Source organism: Ostrea edulis, chromosome 4 (genome assembly GCF_947568905.1).
Source record: "Ostrea edulis chromosome 4, xbOstEdul1.1, whole genome shotgun sequence".
NCBI classification, from domain to species: domain Eukaryota; kingdom Metazoa; phylum Mollusca; class Bivalvia; order Ostreida; family Ostreidae; genus Ostrea; species Ostrea edulis.
In genome coordinates this window covers 91,686,804-91,702,673 of record NC_079167.1, presented here as the reverse complement: position 1 = coordinate 91,702,673, position 15,870 = coordinate 91,686,804, and the positions used below count along the sequence as shown (strand labels likewise).

The window sequence follows — 15,870 nt, the reverse complement described above, 5'->3', positions numbered from 1 at the left end:
CACACACTTCATGAACACTCTTGTGTTTATCAATGATACCATTATTTCACACTTGGAAATAGCAGCAATATCTCCTCATATTGTGGCAATTTCTGGTTATTTTCTGTTATCAGTCCCTATAGACATTGGGATTTCTTTATACATGTCCATGTATGTTCCTTTACAAAATCTCATATCCCTCTCATTTTATTATAATTGTAGTTGCCCCAGATCGGAGAGTGCTGACATGCAGTGATATAGAAGAATTAACTCATAAACTTGTATAGCTCACCAATTTATTTCTAGTGATAACTCTTTAACAACTGAAATACATTCACTCATCATTCTGCATTCGACACTGACAGACGACATCTGGGTTTTACATTCACTCATCATTCTGCATTCGACACTGACAGACGACATCTGGGTTTTACATTCACTCATCATTCTGCATTCGACACTGACAGACGACATCTGGGTTTCCAAAGCCTCACAGATATAACACATTAGGCCTATATACATGTATCTTGAAACCACTGTAAAATGGCTGAAATATTGCCAAAACAGTATAAAAAATCAACCAATCATGTATCTTGATTCTTGACCAGTTGAGAGATCTTTGACCTTTGTTGGAAAAAGGATCACACTAATATGTAGGTCAAGGTTGTTTCACATTAAGCCTACAGTCAAGGTCTCTGGAAATCAAATCTGAATTTGACTTCACTGGTGTTATGCCTTTTCCATTTTTAGGAGTTGAAGTTTGCACAAAACATCAGCAGCATTCTTCCTTTCATTTTCAAAGTGTGTGTCTGAGATTGAAGTTCTTTGAAGAAATGTTGATTTCATGACATGCGACATCCTCTTAGACTTCTATGCACCGACTTCTGTTCTTGTGCTGTGAATCTGATAGTACCATTGCCCCTTCTGATGAATTTTCTGTTTACAAAAAGTTGAAAATTAATTCACGATACATAGGAACTGTGGAATTGTTCATGGGAGACAATCAATTCCATGGTAACTCTACCCCACACAAAACCTCAATGAAATACAATGTTTAGGATGATAATCACTGTGAATATTCTTCTACTACTGGTGTTCAAATGATAAAAAAAAATAAATCAGAATTTGATTAAAAGATTTAATGAATCTAAGTTTATTTTGTTGAAGAATTAAATTTTATATACATGTATATATAATAAATCTACAACTTCAATGATTAAGCCATCCAAAGAAAATTACCTTTACTTGAGAATCTGCAAATACAGATCACACACACCTTCAAATACTTCTATTTTCTTGGAATAGAATTTCAAAATATGAATGTTGGAATTCGATTTAGTGGTTATAGAGCTTTCATCTAAATGTATATGTAGTTCAGTTTCTCTTGGTCATTGAGGATTTGAGTTTGCGGGAATGTACACATACTGTGAAAACAACAAAAATGCCCCCCCCCCCCCCCGAAAATTACTGATTTTACAGCAATCGACCTGCCCCCATATCTAGTGCATGGCAATTTTTCAAATCTTGTTTTGTAAAAAAAACAAGATGTGTTTGTGAAACACTGATGCCCCCAGATTACAACAAAGGGGAACTGTAAGACATTGTAGTTTTTCTTTTTAAATTTCCAAAAACTAGGTCAATGGTCATAGTCACAAGGTCAACAAATCTGGTATAGTTGGAAAGGTCTTCTCACAAGAAATGCACATACTAAATATAGAAGCAGTATCTCTTACTATTTGAAAGATATGGCTTATATTCGAATTTTCGAAAAGTAGGTCAAAGGTCAATCTTAAGTTCACCAGGTCAAAGATTTTGTTGTTAATGGAAAGTTCTTGCCACAAGAAATACACATACCAAATATGAAAGGTCTACTTCTTATGGTGTAAAAGATATAGCCAAGGTTGAAGTTTTTTGCCACAGACAGACAAATGGACAGATCAAAAACTATATCCCCCAAACCTTCAATTCTTGGGGCAAAACAAACTGTTTTTAATCAATAACAGGGAGTAAGAACATAATGTGGTTGATCCTCATACACTTACATTGTGTGGTAAGCAATGAACAGGGTTTTCTGAGTAAGCAGTCTTCCCTAATGTTTAACAAAATTAAATGGAGAATTCATTGCATGCATATGTAGAATATGGCTCTAGATGGGTACATATCAATTAAGGTCACCTTTTCCAAAAGATGATTGTTCATGTAAAACTAACAAATAATGAATGTAACCATTTCAATATCTCTAAACAACAAACCATATCTCAACATTTCAATATCTCTAAACAACAAACCATATCTCAACATCTCATCCAAACAAAACAGCAATTTAATCCACAAAAATTTTGCCTCTAAAATTTAAATGATTCCACTGTTCAGTAAAATATGGTTGTATCGAACCTCCAAGGCAGTGGAAAACAGTTCATCATATCCAAACTTCATTATACAGTAAAACATACGTATAGCAAACCTCCAAGGCAGTGGAAAACAGTTCATCATATCCAAACTTCATTATACAGTAAAACACACTTTTAGCAAACCTCCAAGGCTGTGGAAAACAGTTCATCATATCCAAACTTCATTATACAGTAAAACACACTTTTAGCAAACCTCCAAGGCAGTGGAAAACAGTTCATCATATCCAAACTTCATAATACAGTAAAACACATTTATAGCAAACCTCCAAAGCAGTAGAAAACAGTTCATCATATCCAAACTTCATTATACAGTAAAACACACTTTTAGCAAACCTCCAAGGCAGTGGAAAACAGTTCATCATATCCAAACTTCATTATACAGTAAAACACACTTTTAGCAAACCTCCAAGGCAGTGGAAAACAGTTCATCATATCCAAACTTCATTATACAGTAAAACACATTTATAGCGAACCTCCAAGGCAGTAGAAAACAGTTCCTTATAACCACACTTTGTTATATTTGATAAATTTTTCGTTATTTTTTCTCATTGGGGAATAAATAACAATTTACAATAAGCATGACTTTGTTTTAAACATGTTCGTTACAGGTTTATTTTACTGAATTCAAACAATAAACATGGACTCTCGGATCCATGATGTAATCTTTGACACGGATATCGTTATATCCATGACTTATAATTATGTCTAATTCATTACTGTGGTCAACATGCACTGAAAACTAAATACAGTGGACATTGTTAATAGCATGCCCAAACCTCTAGACATGTGTGTATATTTCTGCAATCAATCTGTATGTAAATCCTCACCTCAGATAACCAGGTATTGGTGCATAATTTGCCTGGCCAGGGCGTCTGACCCGCTGTTTTTGTAGATCAGCATCAGGTTATAAGCCAGCTGTCGAGTTAGATCAAACCGGTTCTGTGAAGACACATAATTAGATGAACGATTCACAATCTAGAATATACTGTTTAAAAAATATGTCTTTAGTTTACATTTGAAAAATGTGTGCTGAAGTTGGTATAAACAACGCATTGATAAAACATGTCTCAAAGGAAGGCAATATGAACAAGATTCAGTCATTCATTAAGGGATAAGATAGCTTGTTTCAAATTAGACTTCTGAACAAAGCAGTGACATATTCCTAATTGACCACTGACCTCAAAGTATGACTTTCATGACTTCAATTTGTTTGAAGCTTTATACAAAAAGTCAAAAGTCATGTCTATGGTTTACTATGTACATAAACAGCAGATTACAACAGACAGAGCAGAGACAATAAATATGATTATTAGATCTTTAAATTGTGGGGTATAAAATGGAAATTCATACTACTAATTGTAATTAAGGTAGAGCGTGTGCCGCAAAATACAATAATAGTCCTAGTCAACTAATCTCCTCATCCTCTACCACAGGGGAGTATGTCACACATTTCTACTCACCTCCTTATCCTCTACTACAGGGGAGTATGTCAGACAAATCTACTCTCCTCCTCATTCTCGACCACAAGGGATTATGTCAGACAAATCTACTCACCTCCTCATCCTCTACCACAGGGGAGTATGTCACACATTTCTACTCACCTCCTCATCCTCTACCACAGGGGAGTATGTCACACATTTCTACTCACCTCCTCATCCTCTAACACTGGGGAGTATGTCACGCATTTCTACTCACCTCCTCATCCTCTACTACAGGGGAGTATATCACACATTTCTACTCACCTCCTCATCCTCTACCACAGGGGAGTATGTCACACATTTCTACTCACCTCCTCATCCTCTACTACAGGGGAGTATATCACACATTTCTACTCACCTCCTCATCCTCTACCACAGGTGGGTATGACAGACCTTTTTTGTAGTAGTGGACAGCTGCATAAGTCAATCCTGAAATGAAAATATATCATTTAGCCATGGTTATATTGACTGCTTCGATGTTGATCGATGTTGACCACCGTCTATCCAAAGCCAGAGGAGCCTTTGCAAGTTTAAAGAAAATCTGGAACTCCTCAAAAATCAAACTTAACACGAAAATCAAGATCTTCAAAAGCAATGTAATCTCAGTTCTTTTATATGGTTCAGAATCCTGGAAAGTCACAAAAACCATCTGCAATAAACTTGATGTTTTCCAGAGATGTTTAAGAAGAATTCTAAAAGTTTTTTGGCCAAATAGAATATCAAACAGAGAAATTTACAACAAAACTAAACCAACAGCAGTATCAGAGGAAATTAAGAAGAGGTGGCGCTGGCTTGGCCATGTTTTGAGAATGGATCCCACATTGATCCCACATGTTGCTCTAAGATGGACACCAGCAGGGAAGAGAAAAAGAGGTCGCCCAAAAGAGACATGGAGGAGAGCAGTAGAAAGAGAGATGAAGGAACAAGGATGGACTTGGGGACAAATAAAGACTTGGTCTCAAGACAGAGCATACTGGAGGTCTCTAGTGGAAGCCTTATGTGCAAACCAGCACGAAGAGGACTAAGTAAGTATATTGACTGCTTCAGGTAATAAACCCAAAGCATTACTCATGACAATATTGATATGAAGATATACATGTACGTTCTTAGTATCACATCATGATTACTACTACAAGGTGGATGTTTACGTGTAAAAGTAGAGTCCTTGAAACATTCTACTTTCCATTCGCTCACCGTTTGCTCTCTGTGCACTCTCCGTTCAGTTTTGTGTTCACTATTCACCAACCGCTCAAGTTCACAATGCATTCATCATTCGCTCATAGTTCATTCAGTCTTTCGTCTTTGCGTTATCAATCGAACTCCAAAATGAAAGGATTGATCTTTATAACGAGGACAAAATGATAGACGAATGCTTACACAAAAGTGAAAATAAACCTTCATATCACCATGAGTTCACCGATCAAGTAGAGTGTTTCAGCGACTGTAGTTTCAGTAAATATGCAACCCTACTTTTGCATTAAAGAGATTCAAACCTGAGTTTTGAAATATTTTCAATTCTTTTGGAATTATATTTTCAATTTCTACATTGAAAGGGAATATACCATGAAAAAGAAAACAGGGGTCATAGTGCTCGTCATGCAGTGTGTTAAGCTTGGCCTTTTTGCACTTAAAATCTCCTTTTGATTTATCTGCATAAATCAGTTTTGTCTGTTGGTCAATGGTGAGAATACATCATAAGCAACATAAATCAATCATCACATTAAATTAAACATGTCTTCTAACGAGACAGATAATTATGAAAAAGTTTAATGCTAGCAAATTTGAAATGACAAATCCTTTTGCACTTAAAATATGCAAAGATTCATCATATAGAAATTGCACTTTATTGTAACTACATGTACATCGACCTGGGAAATAATCCCAGAATTATGTACGAGGGCCCTCGTACATACGAAATAAGTACAAGTAGTGTGACCATGAATTATATTTAGATTGTGCAATATTTGTATATTTGTTTTGCAGATAAAACTGTTTATTGTAATGAAATACATGTAGAATATTTAAAGAATCTATTTATATTTGTGGGACTGAAATGTAAGAGAATAATTACATCTTTACATTAGAGACAAACAATGCAAAAGTTTCAAATTTCAAATTGGTGAAAGTAGCAGATACATTTATTGACAATGTCTTTCATAAATATAGGCGTAAAATATCAGATACTTATTAAATCAGTTTGAAATTTGGGCATGAATGTGCAATGAAATGTAGCATTAGATTTTTTTCAAAGTAAAGGGGGGAGGGGCTTAAGTGGAAGATTGATTTGTCTGAGATACTTGTCAAGTCAAACAAAAAAATAATGATAATGAATTGTGCCTTTGCCCAACCTTGAAAATGCTATAATGATAATTTGTTGGGAGGGGGGGGGGTTGAAGTATTTATGAACTGAAACTCCCTCATTTTTGTACATGTACCAGCACTCGTTCTTTACTATGTGTACATGTATAAGGGTTGAATTCATAACAGCAGGCTCTTATATTCTTCTCTCATTCAGAACTATTCCCCCACCATTTTAATCAGACAATAATCTAGTTCTGTAACAATAAAAATGCTTTATTCTATTCTTTGATATTGGTGAGTGATCTGAAGTTTTCCTTGAATTTTCACATTTGATTATCCTGATATTTTGCACTTCAAACTTAAATTTCTGATATAATAAGAAAATTTTCATTCTTATGCACACGTTCTCATTTTCGCCTTGCTATGAAGATTGATCCTTTCATTCTGGTGTTCTGAATGACAACGCAAAGACTGAACGGTGAGCGAACGAGGAACGATTTGTGACCGCAAAAGTGTAAACAGAGAGCGCACGGTGGATGAACAGAAAAATGGTAAAGTTTCAGGGACTGTAAATACCGAATGTAATAATGCACATTTACGGTATCTGGTTTTAGCTACTCCCAATGTATATTTCCACTTTACAATAGTAACATAAAGCTTCATGTGTTTGTATACAATGATCTTACCTAGCTGATGTAAAGCTCTGCCCATGTTGTAGTATGTTTCCTGGCATTCACCTCTCAGTTCGGTGTAGTTGTTCAAAAAAGTAAGACCCTATATTAATAAAAAGCATAAGTCATATTACCATGGAATTTTAAAAATTATCCTCAGTATGTAGTAAAACACAGTTATAGCGAAACTCAAGGGCCAGTAAAAAAAACCCAGTGAAACTCAAGGGCCAGTAAAAAAAAAAACAGTTAATGTTTCTTCATTATATCCAATAATATTTTCATTACTTTCCTCTCATAACGAGATAAATATCACTTCACAATATGCCTAAATTCGTTATAAGTGTGTTCATTATAATTACGTTTAACTGTATAGTTCCTGTTAAATTTTAACTACAGCAGTGACAAAAGCACTGATAACTGCATTTACCTGACAGAAAAGAGAATGCTTCTTGGAAGAAAACTTCTGGCCTGCCAAGTGAATAAATGTCAGTCCTATACAGAGGTTGACAAGGGGGTCCTCAGGACAGTGTCTTAGTACAGCCACATATTCTCCTGTGAAGAAACAAGAGTACCACCAATGGTACATAATACGCCCGTGAAAAGCTAATATAGCGTGTTTTTCTTACACCATGATTTGTAGAACTTGGCTTCAAGTAGTAATAGCAATCATCAGGGTGTGATATACTTTCTTTGCATCATAAAAAGAAGACAAATCATGTACTCTCTATGCAATATTTTTACTTGGCATAATATGTATGTGTACCAAGTTTGATGATCCTAGCCCCAACAGTTTGGTCTGTGTCCTTTTACTAGGACCTTGACCTTTGACCTTGAGAAACAATAAGCATCCTCCACTTGGCATAAAGTGTATGTGTACCAAGTTTGATGGTCCTAGCCCCAACAGTTCGGTCTGTATACTGCCTATAAGTTTTCCTACTAAGTGATACTGTGACTTTGACCTTGAAAAATACAAGAGGCCCAGGGGCCTTATAGGTCACCTGAGTATCATGTAACAACCTTCCAATGTTTGAATTAGGTTTGTGTTTAAATATAAGAATTTTACTTTTGGATGGAAGAAACATTGAATAGCTATGTGGTCAGCCCTGCCTTTGCACCAGAACCCCTGACCCAGGGGCCATAAATTTCAGTTTTGAAAGAAGCATCCTTGATCATCATTATCATACTATTAGTTTGTCTACTTAATACCCAGCAGCAGAGGAGAAGATTTTCAAAGAAATAAAATGCATTTTCACTATATGATCAATAGGGCCCCACCCTAATACCAGAACCCCTGACCCAGGGGCCATGAATTTCACAATTTTGAAAGAGGCATCCTTGCTCATCATAACCATGCTATTGGTTTGTCTACTTAATAACCAAGGACAGAGAAGAAGATTTTCAAAGAAATAATGCATTTTCACTATATGACTTATAGAACCCCACCCTAGCACCAGAACCCCTGATCCAGGGGCCATGAATTTCACAATTTTTAACAAGAGGTACTGTGAGCTATGCTCACTAAGAATACCCCCCCGCTTACCCCAATCTCCCAAAGGGTGTTGGTAATGGGTATAAACTACCTCTTTTCTGAGTGTTGCTACTTCGATGTCCAGTGTGCATGACCTTTGACCTTTTGACCCCAAAATTGATAGGGAACATCTTCATCCCATGGGTAGTCCATATGTATATGGTGACTGTAGGTGGAAAGGATAACGCTTTAGAGCCCGGAAACCATATTGCTACTTCAATGTCCAGTGCACTTGACCTTTGACCTCAAAATCGATAGGGATCATCTTCATCCCATGTGTAGTCCATATATATGATATGGTGACTGTAGGTGGAAAGGATAACGCTTTAGAGCCCGGAAACCATATTGCTACTTCAATGTCCAGTGCACTTGACCTTTGACCTTTTGACCCCAAAATTGATAGGGAACATCTTCATCCCATGGGTAGTCCATATGTTTGATATGGTGACAGTAGGTGGAAAGGATAACGCTTTAGAGCCCGGAAACCATATTGCTACTTCGATGTCCAGTGTGCTTGACCTTTGACCTTTTGACCCCAAAATCGATAGGGAACATCTTCATTCCATGGGTAGTCCATATATGATTACCGTCAAGCAAAAACCACCCTTAAGTGAAAAATATCACTTTTTCACCTTTTAGATGTTTTAGATAGAAGAATTTCTCCTCTTTCTGTTGATATGTAACATTACGTTACAGCCCAATGATAATGACCTTAAAATCCCCATCAAACTTGGTAAAAACTTGCATCGAGTCGTTTGACGTCATGATTTTTGGAAATTTACGTTGTATTTTGTTACGTTTTGCTACTATTTCAAACGTAATCAAAATACATGAGTCTGAAGTTTTTTTTATCATCTGATATATAGGTATACATTTATCAACATTCAAACAATTATTTAGATTATGACAGATTCAAAATAGGCTAGTTTTTATAGTCTTTTATTCGCCCTGGGTGTCGGGAGAGGGGGCGACTACGTCCTTATACGGGGCCCTAACAATAGGTCTAATAAATTGAAACAAGTATTGCATTCTCTCTCTGGTTAAACCAGCTGCCGGAATGGCTTGGAGGAAGGATGGCATCTATATCCACGCCTGCTTTCAGCAGTTTTAGTTCTGTTCCGGGTGAGTCTGGCACCTCTTTAGCTACAACAATACCGGTAGAAGAATGTGCACAATATATAGGAGAAATGTAAATCATTGATAAGAGTTTAATTCAGAGAGGAAATTATATATACATGTATCAGTACCTTGTTTGAAAATGATTAAGGTTTGAATTTTTTTGTTGAGATGGCAAGTCAGCGAATTATACCGTAGTCGCCGCAACCCCCTCCCCCCAATATCCACACATATCACCCAAGTACAATGTATCCCCTTTCAGGATTGGTGTTACATGTAACAGCCGAAAAAAATCGATATGTGGTAACATAATAAATCAGACTTGTTACAATCCATTTCTTATGTGAAAAAAAAACCCACCTAACGTTCTTTTAAATAGCGTACTCTACCTGGCTTATCTGCTTGGAAAACAAAGTGTCTGAATTTTCTAATACCCTTTCTGACTACGGATGCTAACTGATTCAAGATTCAACCTCTGACCTTCTGTATAATTTTTTAAGTAAGCAAACCCGCAGTGATTTTTCTACATTTTTACATGGGTCCTGTGGCTTTCGAATTGGGGGAAATAGTTGACATTTTAGTCGAACTGGGAAAAATCAATTTTATCGTAAATAAGTTTTAAAATCATATCAAACATTATATTATCTTTATCTAATTTTCTTTAACCTTCTAAAATTTTCAACTATTCTATCCAAATCATCATTCCCATAACACTTTGTTATATGTAAGTTTTATGTATATAATTCACATCGAACCTTTATTTTTTTCAAATACATTTTCCTTTCATCATTTCATTATTGGGGAAAATGCAAGCTAAGCTGGGGGAAAATTGGCAATTTTTAGGAGGGGAAAGGGCCGAAATTCAGACCCAAAATGGGCCCCCGAAAAATAACTGACCCGACGTCCACTAAGCTTTTGCCATGGTATGGGACTTACATGTGCAAATGTATTTGGGGGTGTTTGTCACTCAGCGTTCTACAAAGTAAGTACGTCAACATGAATTTATATTTGTTTTCTCATTCAAAGTAAAATGAAAATGCTTCTTTAAAAATTGAAAGACTCATAATACATGTGCAACTACACAATCGTTCTTATTTCGTCATTACTATCTTTAATTATTTAATTTGGATTTTAACTTGAAGCGTTATCACATTGTAGGTGGCATTCTTTTTCACCCAGTCCAAAATTCTCAAAACAAAAATGAAGCATAGATATTACGCTAATAGCGACCTTGGTGTGTGTTCCGTTTTTACCGGTGTCGAATCCTCATCTACTAGGAAGTTGACCTACGTGATTTACAAAACCTATTTCTAAATACTATTTGTTCGCCAGAAAATATTGAATTGTCTAAATTTAGAAACGGAAGTACACAGAAATAATCAAGAAGCTACGTTCTATAGCAACACCAAACAACTGAATCTTTCTAGGTGTAGCAAAGTAGAGAGGTCCAACTTGACAAACATGATGCGGTACAGGGGTCCGTGTTTGCCAAACTATCTATTTTGTATTGCTTATAGGAGTTATGAGATTGATCACTGTTCCGTATAGATCTTCACCTTTCATGTATACAGCTTGCGAGTAATCAAAGGTATATAAATGGACATGGTTAAGCTCTGTTGACATCGGCGAAGCTGTTTGTACCAGGACTGGTTGCTCATGCAGTTCTTATTATCGGTAAATATCACAGTATTTACAACAACGGATTTTAAACACACTTGCTGTAATACAGTATTTTAATACATTTTATAAGATATTTTTCACACTTTTTAATGGTCTGTGAATTTTATTTATTGTAAGGTACCTGTCGTTCTACTTTCACTTCATTCAAATATGCACTATATTTGACCCAATCTAATTAAAATCAGACTTCTTAGATCTGCGCCGTATACTCTGTGTAAGCGATTGTGAACGTATCCTAGGATCTGATTTTAATTAGATTATATTTGTCCAGAGCAGCTAACTTGTCGTTTTTTTTGTCATCGCCGATTGAATGTTATCTTTCTGTTGTTCACAGATAGGACATACTTCAGTCTTGGGTGACATGAATTTTATATTTGGACAGCAAATCTGCCAGATGCCTTTGAACGTCAGTAGCCCTACTGCTGTCTTGTCATTATCGATACAAACATCTTCGTATATTCTGTACAGGGACTGTTTGCTTTCACTGCATGGTAGAATTATGTGTACACCGATATTCCTGTTGACTGCTGCCGGCTGAGGCAGATCATGCTCTTCGGCATAACTAGATATGAACTGAGGAACATCCCTCAAAACATCAAAACCGTATGCATTCTTGGGCTGCCTATGTTTATTTCCATGAGTTCTTGAAACCAACCCATTTGTGATCAGATGATGTATCAGAGATTTCAATGTAAACTCGCCAATGCTGTGTGTTATCAAAAAAGTTTGTCGACAAACTTCAACATCCTTAAATTCATAAATGTATCGAAGACGTTTTCTAATTGAATCTCCATCTTTTGACTGTCTACATTTAGATTTTATCTTTATAAACTTCGCCATAATATGAAAGTCTTTCATTTTTTGTCATCTCAGTTAAGGAAATGGCGTGTTCTCTGATGTCTGAAAAACTAAATGTAGAGTTTTTCGCACACCCGCATCCCTTTTCAATTAAAGATCGTTATTTCACATCTTCTGTACAAGGATCATGGGGTAAGTTGGCAATCCCTTCCCCAAACATGTGTACCCGGGCCTCTAAATCGGTTGACATATCGTCTGATTCACCGTCATCACTGTTTTCGTAAATAGAACACGCACCTGCGTTCTGATTAGTAAGATTTTTCATGGGAAAATATTCATTGTTGATATTGTCTAGATCCTAAAAATTTTACAAAATATTTTATTAACCGTCATAAGTGAAATACAATAATTTGATTGATCATCAGGTTTTTAGAAATATTTTCAATTATTTGTCAAGCATTTTTTTTTTCGAGAGATGTGTGTGTGTAAAAGAGTAAAGCTACAGGGCAGAACGCTGAATCTACAAGTTGATTTTTTCTAATTTCGGAAATAAATTAGTATTTGCAAAACATTTTATAATTTCAGGTTAGTGTTGCCAAAATACAATTTTTAACATTTTTTTTTACGTGCGAACAAAAGGTGAGCGACATAATTATTACTAAACGTATCGCTGTATAGCTACGCAATGGTAAACTTTATCGGCTATTTTTAGGATTCGATGCTATTTTGTACATATTTACAGCATTGTAAGATACATATGTACGTTCACAATCAAGGAATAGTACATATTGTAAAACTTGTAAACACCGCAGAAAGTAAACCAACAGGTAGCAAAACAATCGGACGGCTGTTTTATATACATGCAATTCATATTGTATCGATCTAATATTTCAAATAGGGGGGCGGGGGGGGGGGGGGGGGCGGCGGCGTAAACCCAGATAAACGTTACTTTAAAAATATGTCTGTTTAAAAATATGACTGTTTGGTATATGTCACACATAAATTTAGGATGTCAGGTGAAATATTTTCATTTCTATAGACTTTCATTTTACCTGTATTTCCCGAAGAAAGGGAAATACCTGTAAATATATTTTTTATTTTCGACGAAAATCCAGTATATGCATAGCACTAATTAACATCAATACTAAACACTTAAACCGATATAATATATAATAATTATATATATAACAGATAAATGAAACTTGTGTGTTTTAAAGTGCATACTGACAGTTCCATGACTACTCAAGGAAGCGCCTAACATGTGATTGAAAAAACAACGTTGCAGAAAATCATGCCGTCATATCGTAAAAACGTGACGTCGACTTTACCGCTTGATTTCTCGATAAACGTCACAATGCACTTACAGCGAATTACAAAAGACCGGTTGAATTTTCAATTGCCTGCTGGATTGATCAATAGACTTTACAATTTGGTCAGCCAAGAATCACATTTGGTCTGAATTTAGGTCACAAAGTTACTCAAGTGTAAATTGCTTTTACAGGTAAATCTGAGTTGATTTCAGTGTCTTTTGCAGCTATTTCCCTAGAATTTTTTTTTTTTTCAAAGTGAACATCAATTAAATCAAATTGAATATATTTCTCTCTCAGGTATTCATTTGATTACTTTAACATGTTTAATTAAATGTGCACTCTCTCTCTCTCTCTCTCTCTCTCTCTCTCTCTCTCTCTCAGTTGAAACATTATTTGAAGTGTTTTTAAATCAATAAATTTGGAATAAAATCAAATTTGATTATATTTTTCTTTCAAAAATACTTTTGATTACTTTAAGTAAAGAAAATGGTACACACACACACACACACACACTCTCTCTCTCTCTCTCTCAAATACAATTTTTTTATTGATTAAATTGAACTTTACTAAACTCTTATCAATTTCACTTTTAAAAAAATTCATTAGACATCTCACAAAGTGTCCACATGTACATGTACCATTCGTCTGTTTGTCAATCTATATTTGAGGTTATTCCATTCATATCACACAAAGAAAACTTCCAGAAAACTCTTCTATTGTTACTGTTTCTGACCAATAGAATTCTTGTTATTGTAGCTAACCATTTAAGTTCAGACTTTCTATTCTATTTATAGTTTTTAGGGTTGGTTAGTGCACATCTACCTTTAGGAATTTTACAACACCTATTCAGCTTATAACCATGAAAAAAATAAGATGGAGAGATATTTTAACAAAGAAATTATTAACTTATACAATTAGAGAAATTCTTTTTCCTGAAATAATCAGTAAAACTGAAGTGTTAAATTATCTTATTTATAGGGTTGTCACTCACACTGAGAAAAAAAGTTGTCAATTCTTTGTCATACCTGAGTAACTTTGTGACCTAAATTCAGACCAAATGTGATACTTTGCTGACCAAATTGTAAAGTCTGTTGATCAATCCAGCAGGCAATTGAAAACTCAACCGGTCTTTTGTAATTCGCTGTAAGGGTGGTTTTCGCTTGACGGTAATCAATTATATGATATGGTGACGGTAGGTGGAAAGGATAATGCTTTAGAGCCCGGAAACCATTACGTCTACAGACGGACGGACGGACAGACGGACAACCCGATTCCAGTATACCCCCCCCACAACTTGTTGCGGGAGGTATAAAGAGGCATCCTTGCTCATCATTACCATGCTATTAGTTTGTCTACTTCATACCCAGAGACAGAGAAGAAGATTTTCAAAGAATTTCTACACTTTCACTATATGACCAATAGAGCCCCACCCTAACACAAGAACCCCTGCCCCAGGGGCCATGAATTTCACAATTTTGGTAGAGGGCTCAACACTCATTATAATTATGCCCACAGTTTGGCTTCTTGATGTCCAGGAGTAAAGAAGAAGATTTTTTAAAATTACACTCATTTTGATGGTTTTTGCCCCACCCCTCAGGCCCCAGGGGGGCAGGGACCACGAATTTCACAATTTTTGTTCCCCTCCACCCACAGATGCTATATGCCAAAATTGGTTGAAATTGGTTCAGGGGTTTCAGAGAAGAAGCTGAAAATGTTCAAATGTTAACGCACGACGCACGTCGCACGACGAATGACGACGGACAAAAACAGATAGCAATAGGTCACCTGAATGAATTCAGGTGACCTAAAAAGGCATCTTCCTCTCATCATGGTGATCAAATGTACCTAGTTGTAATATCCTGGAGCTAATGGTTCTCTTTGTATTCTGCCTACAAGGTTTTCCTACTAAGTGATACTGTGACCTTGACCTTTGACCTCTAACCTTGTAAAACAATAGGCATCTTCCTCTTATCATGGTAATCAAATGTGCCAAGTTGTATAATCCTGGAGCTTATGGTTCGGTTTGTATCCTTCCCACAAAGTCCAGACAGACGGACGGACAGATGGACGACACCATAACATGACAGGTGTATAAAAACCACTGCATTTCAACACAAGAGTACAGTCTAACCTACATATACCTAACATAAACAGAATTACAGTTAATCCAAACAATACAGTAACAAAAAACAACTATAAAAAAGTATATTCAAAGTAGTTGTAATTCTGCCAGTGATACATGTTAATGACAGTTAAATTTGTATTCTGAGACAACACTCCCCTATTAAATGATTTAATAATTCTGAGCTTGTTTTGTCCTTTAAATTCTTCTTAAACATTGATTAACATACATGTACCTCTTTTTAATGAAATAATATTACATGGTGATGGATATACTGTGCATTGTAGAGAATGTATTTATCCCACTCACCAAGAGCATACTTGTAAGTTCCTGATAATGCTGCATTGTGGCCATTTATCAATTCAACTGGTACGTGGTCGGGATTCTGATAAAAAAAAATTAATCGTATAAATCAGTGGTCATCTAGAGTGCCTAAAGTCTGGTACATGCATGTAGATATTCTGTTCAAAAGACAT

At 35.8% G+C, this 15,870-nt stretch overlaps 1 protein-coding gene across 2 annotated transcripts in view; it reads right to left on the bottom strand.

The window, feature by feature from the left end:
• Positions 1 to 257: 257 nt before the first annotated feature.
• The window catches only part of LOC125668584 (general transcription factor 3C polypeptide 3-like), a 39,894-nt gene continuing 24,281 nt past the window's right edge, over positions 258 to 15,870 (bottom strand). For both annotated transcript variants that reach the window (XM_048902875.2, XM_056164302.1), the window contains 6 exons: positions 15,704 to 15,779; positions 7,268 to 7,392; positions 6,856 to 6,943; positions 4,227 to 4,297; positions 3,218 to 3,329; positions 258 to 915 (listed from right to left, as the gene is read on the bottom strand). In XM_048902875.2, the coding sequence (XP_048758832.1) occupies positions 3,219 to 3,329; positions 4,227 to 4,297; positions 6,856 to 6,943; positions 7,268 to 7,392; positions 15,704 to 15,779 (471 nt within the window). In that variant the 3' untranslated portion in view covers positions 258 to 915; position 3,218. The remainder of the gene's footprint in view (positions 916 to 3,217; positions 3,330 to 4,226; positions 4,298 to 6,855; positions 6,944 to 7,267; positions 7,393 to 15,703; positions 15,780 to 15,870) is intronic.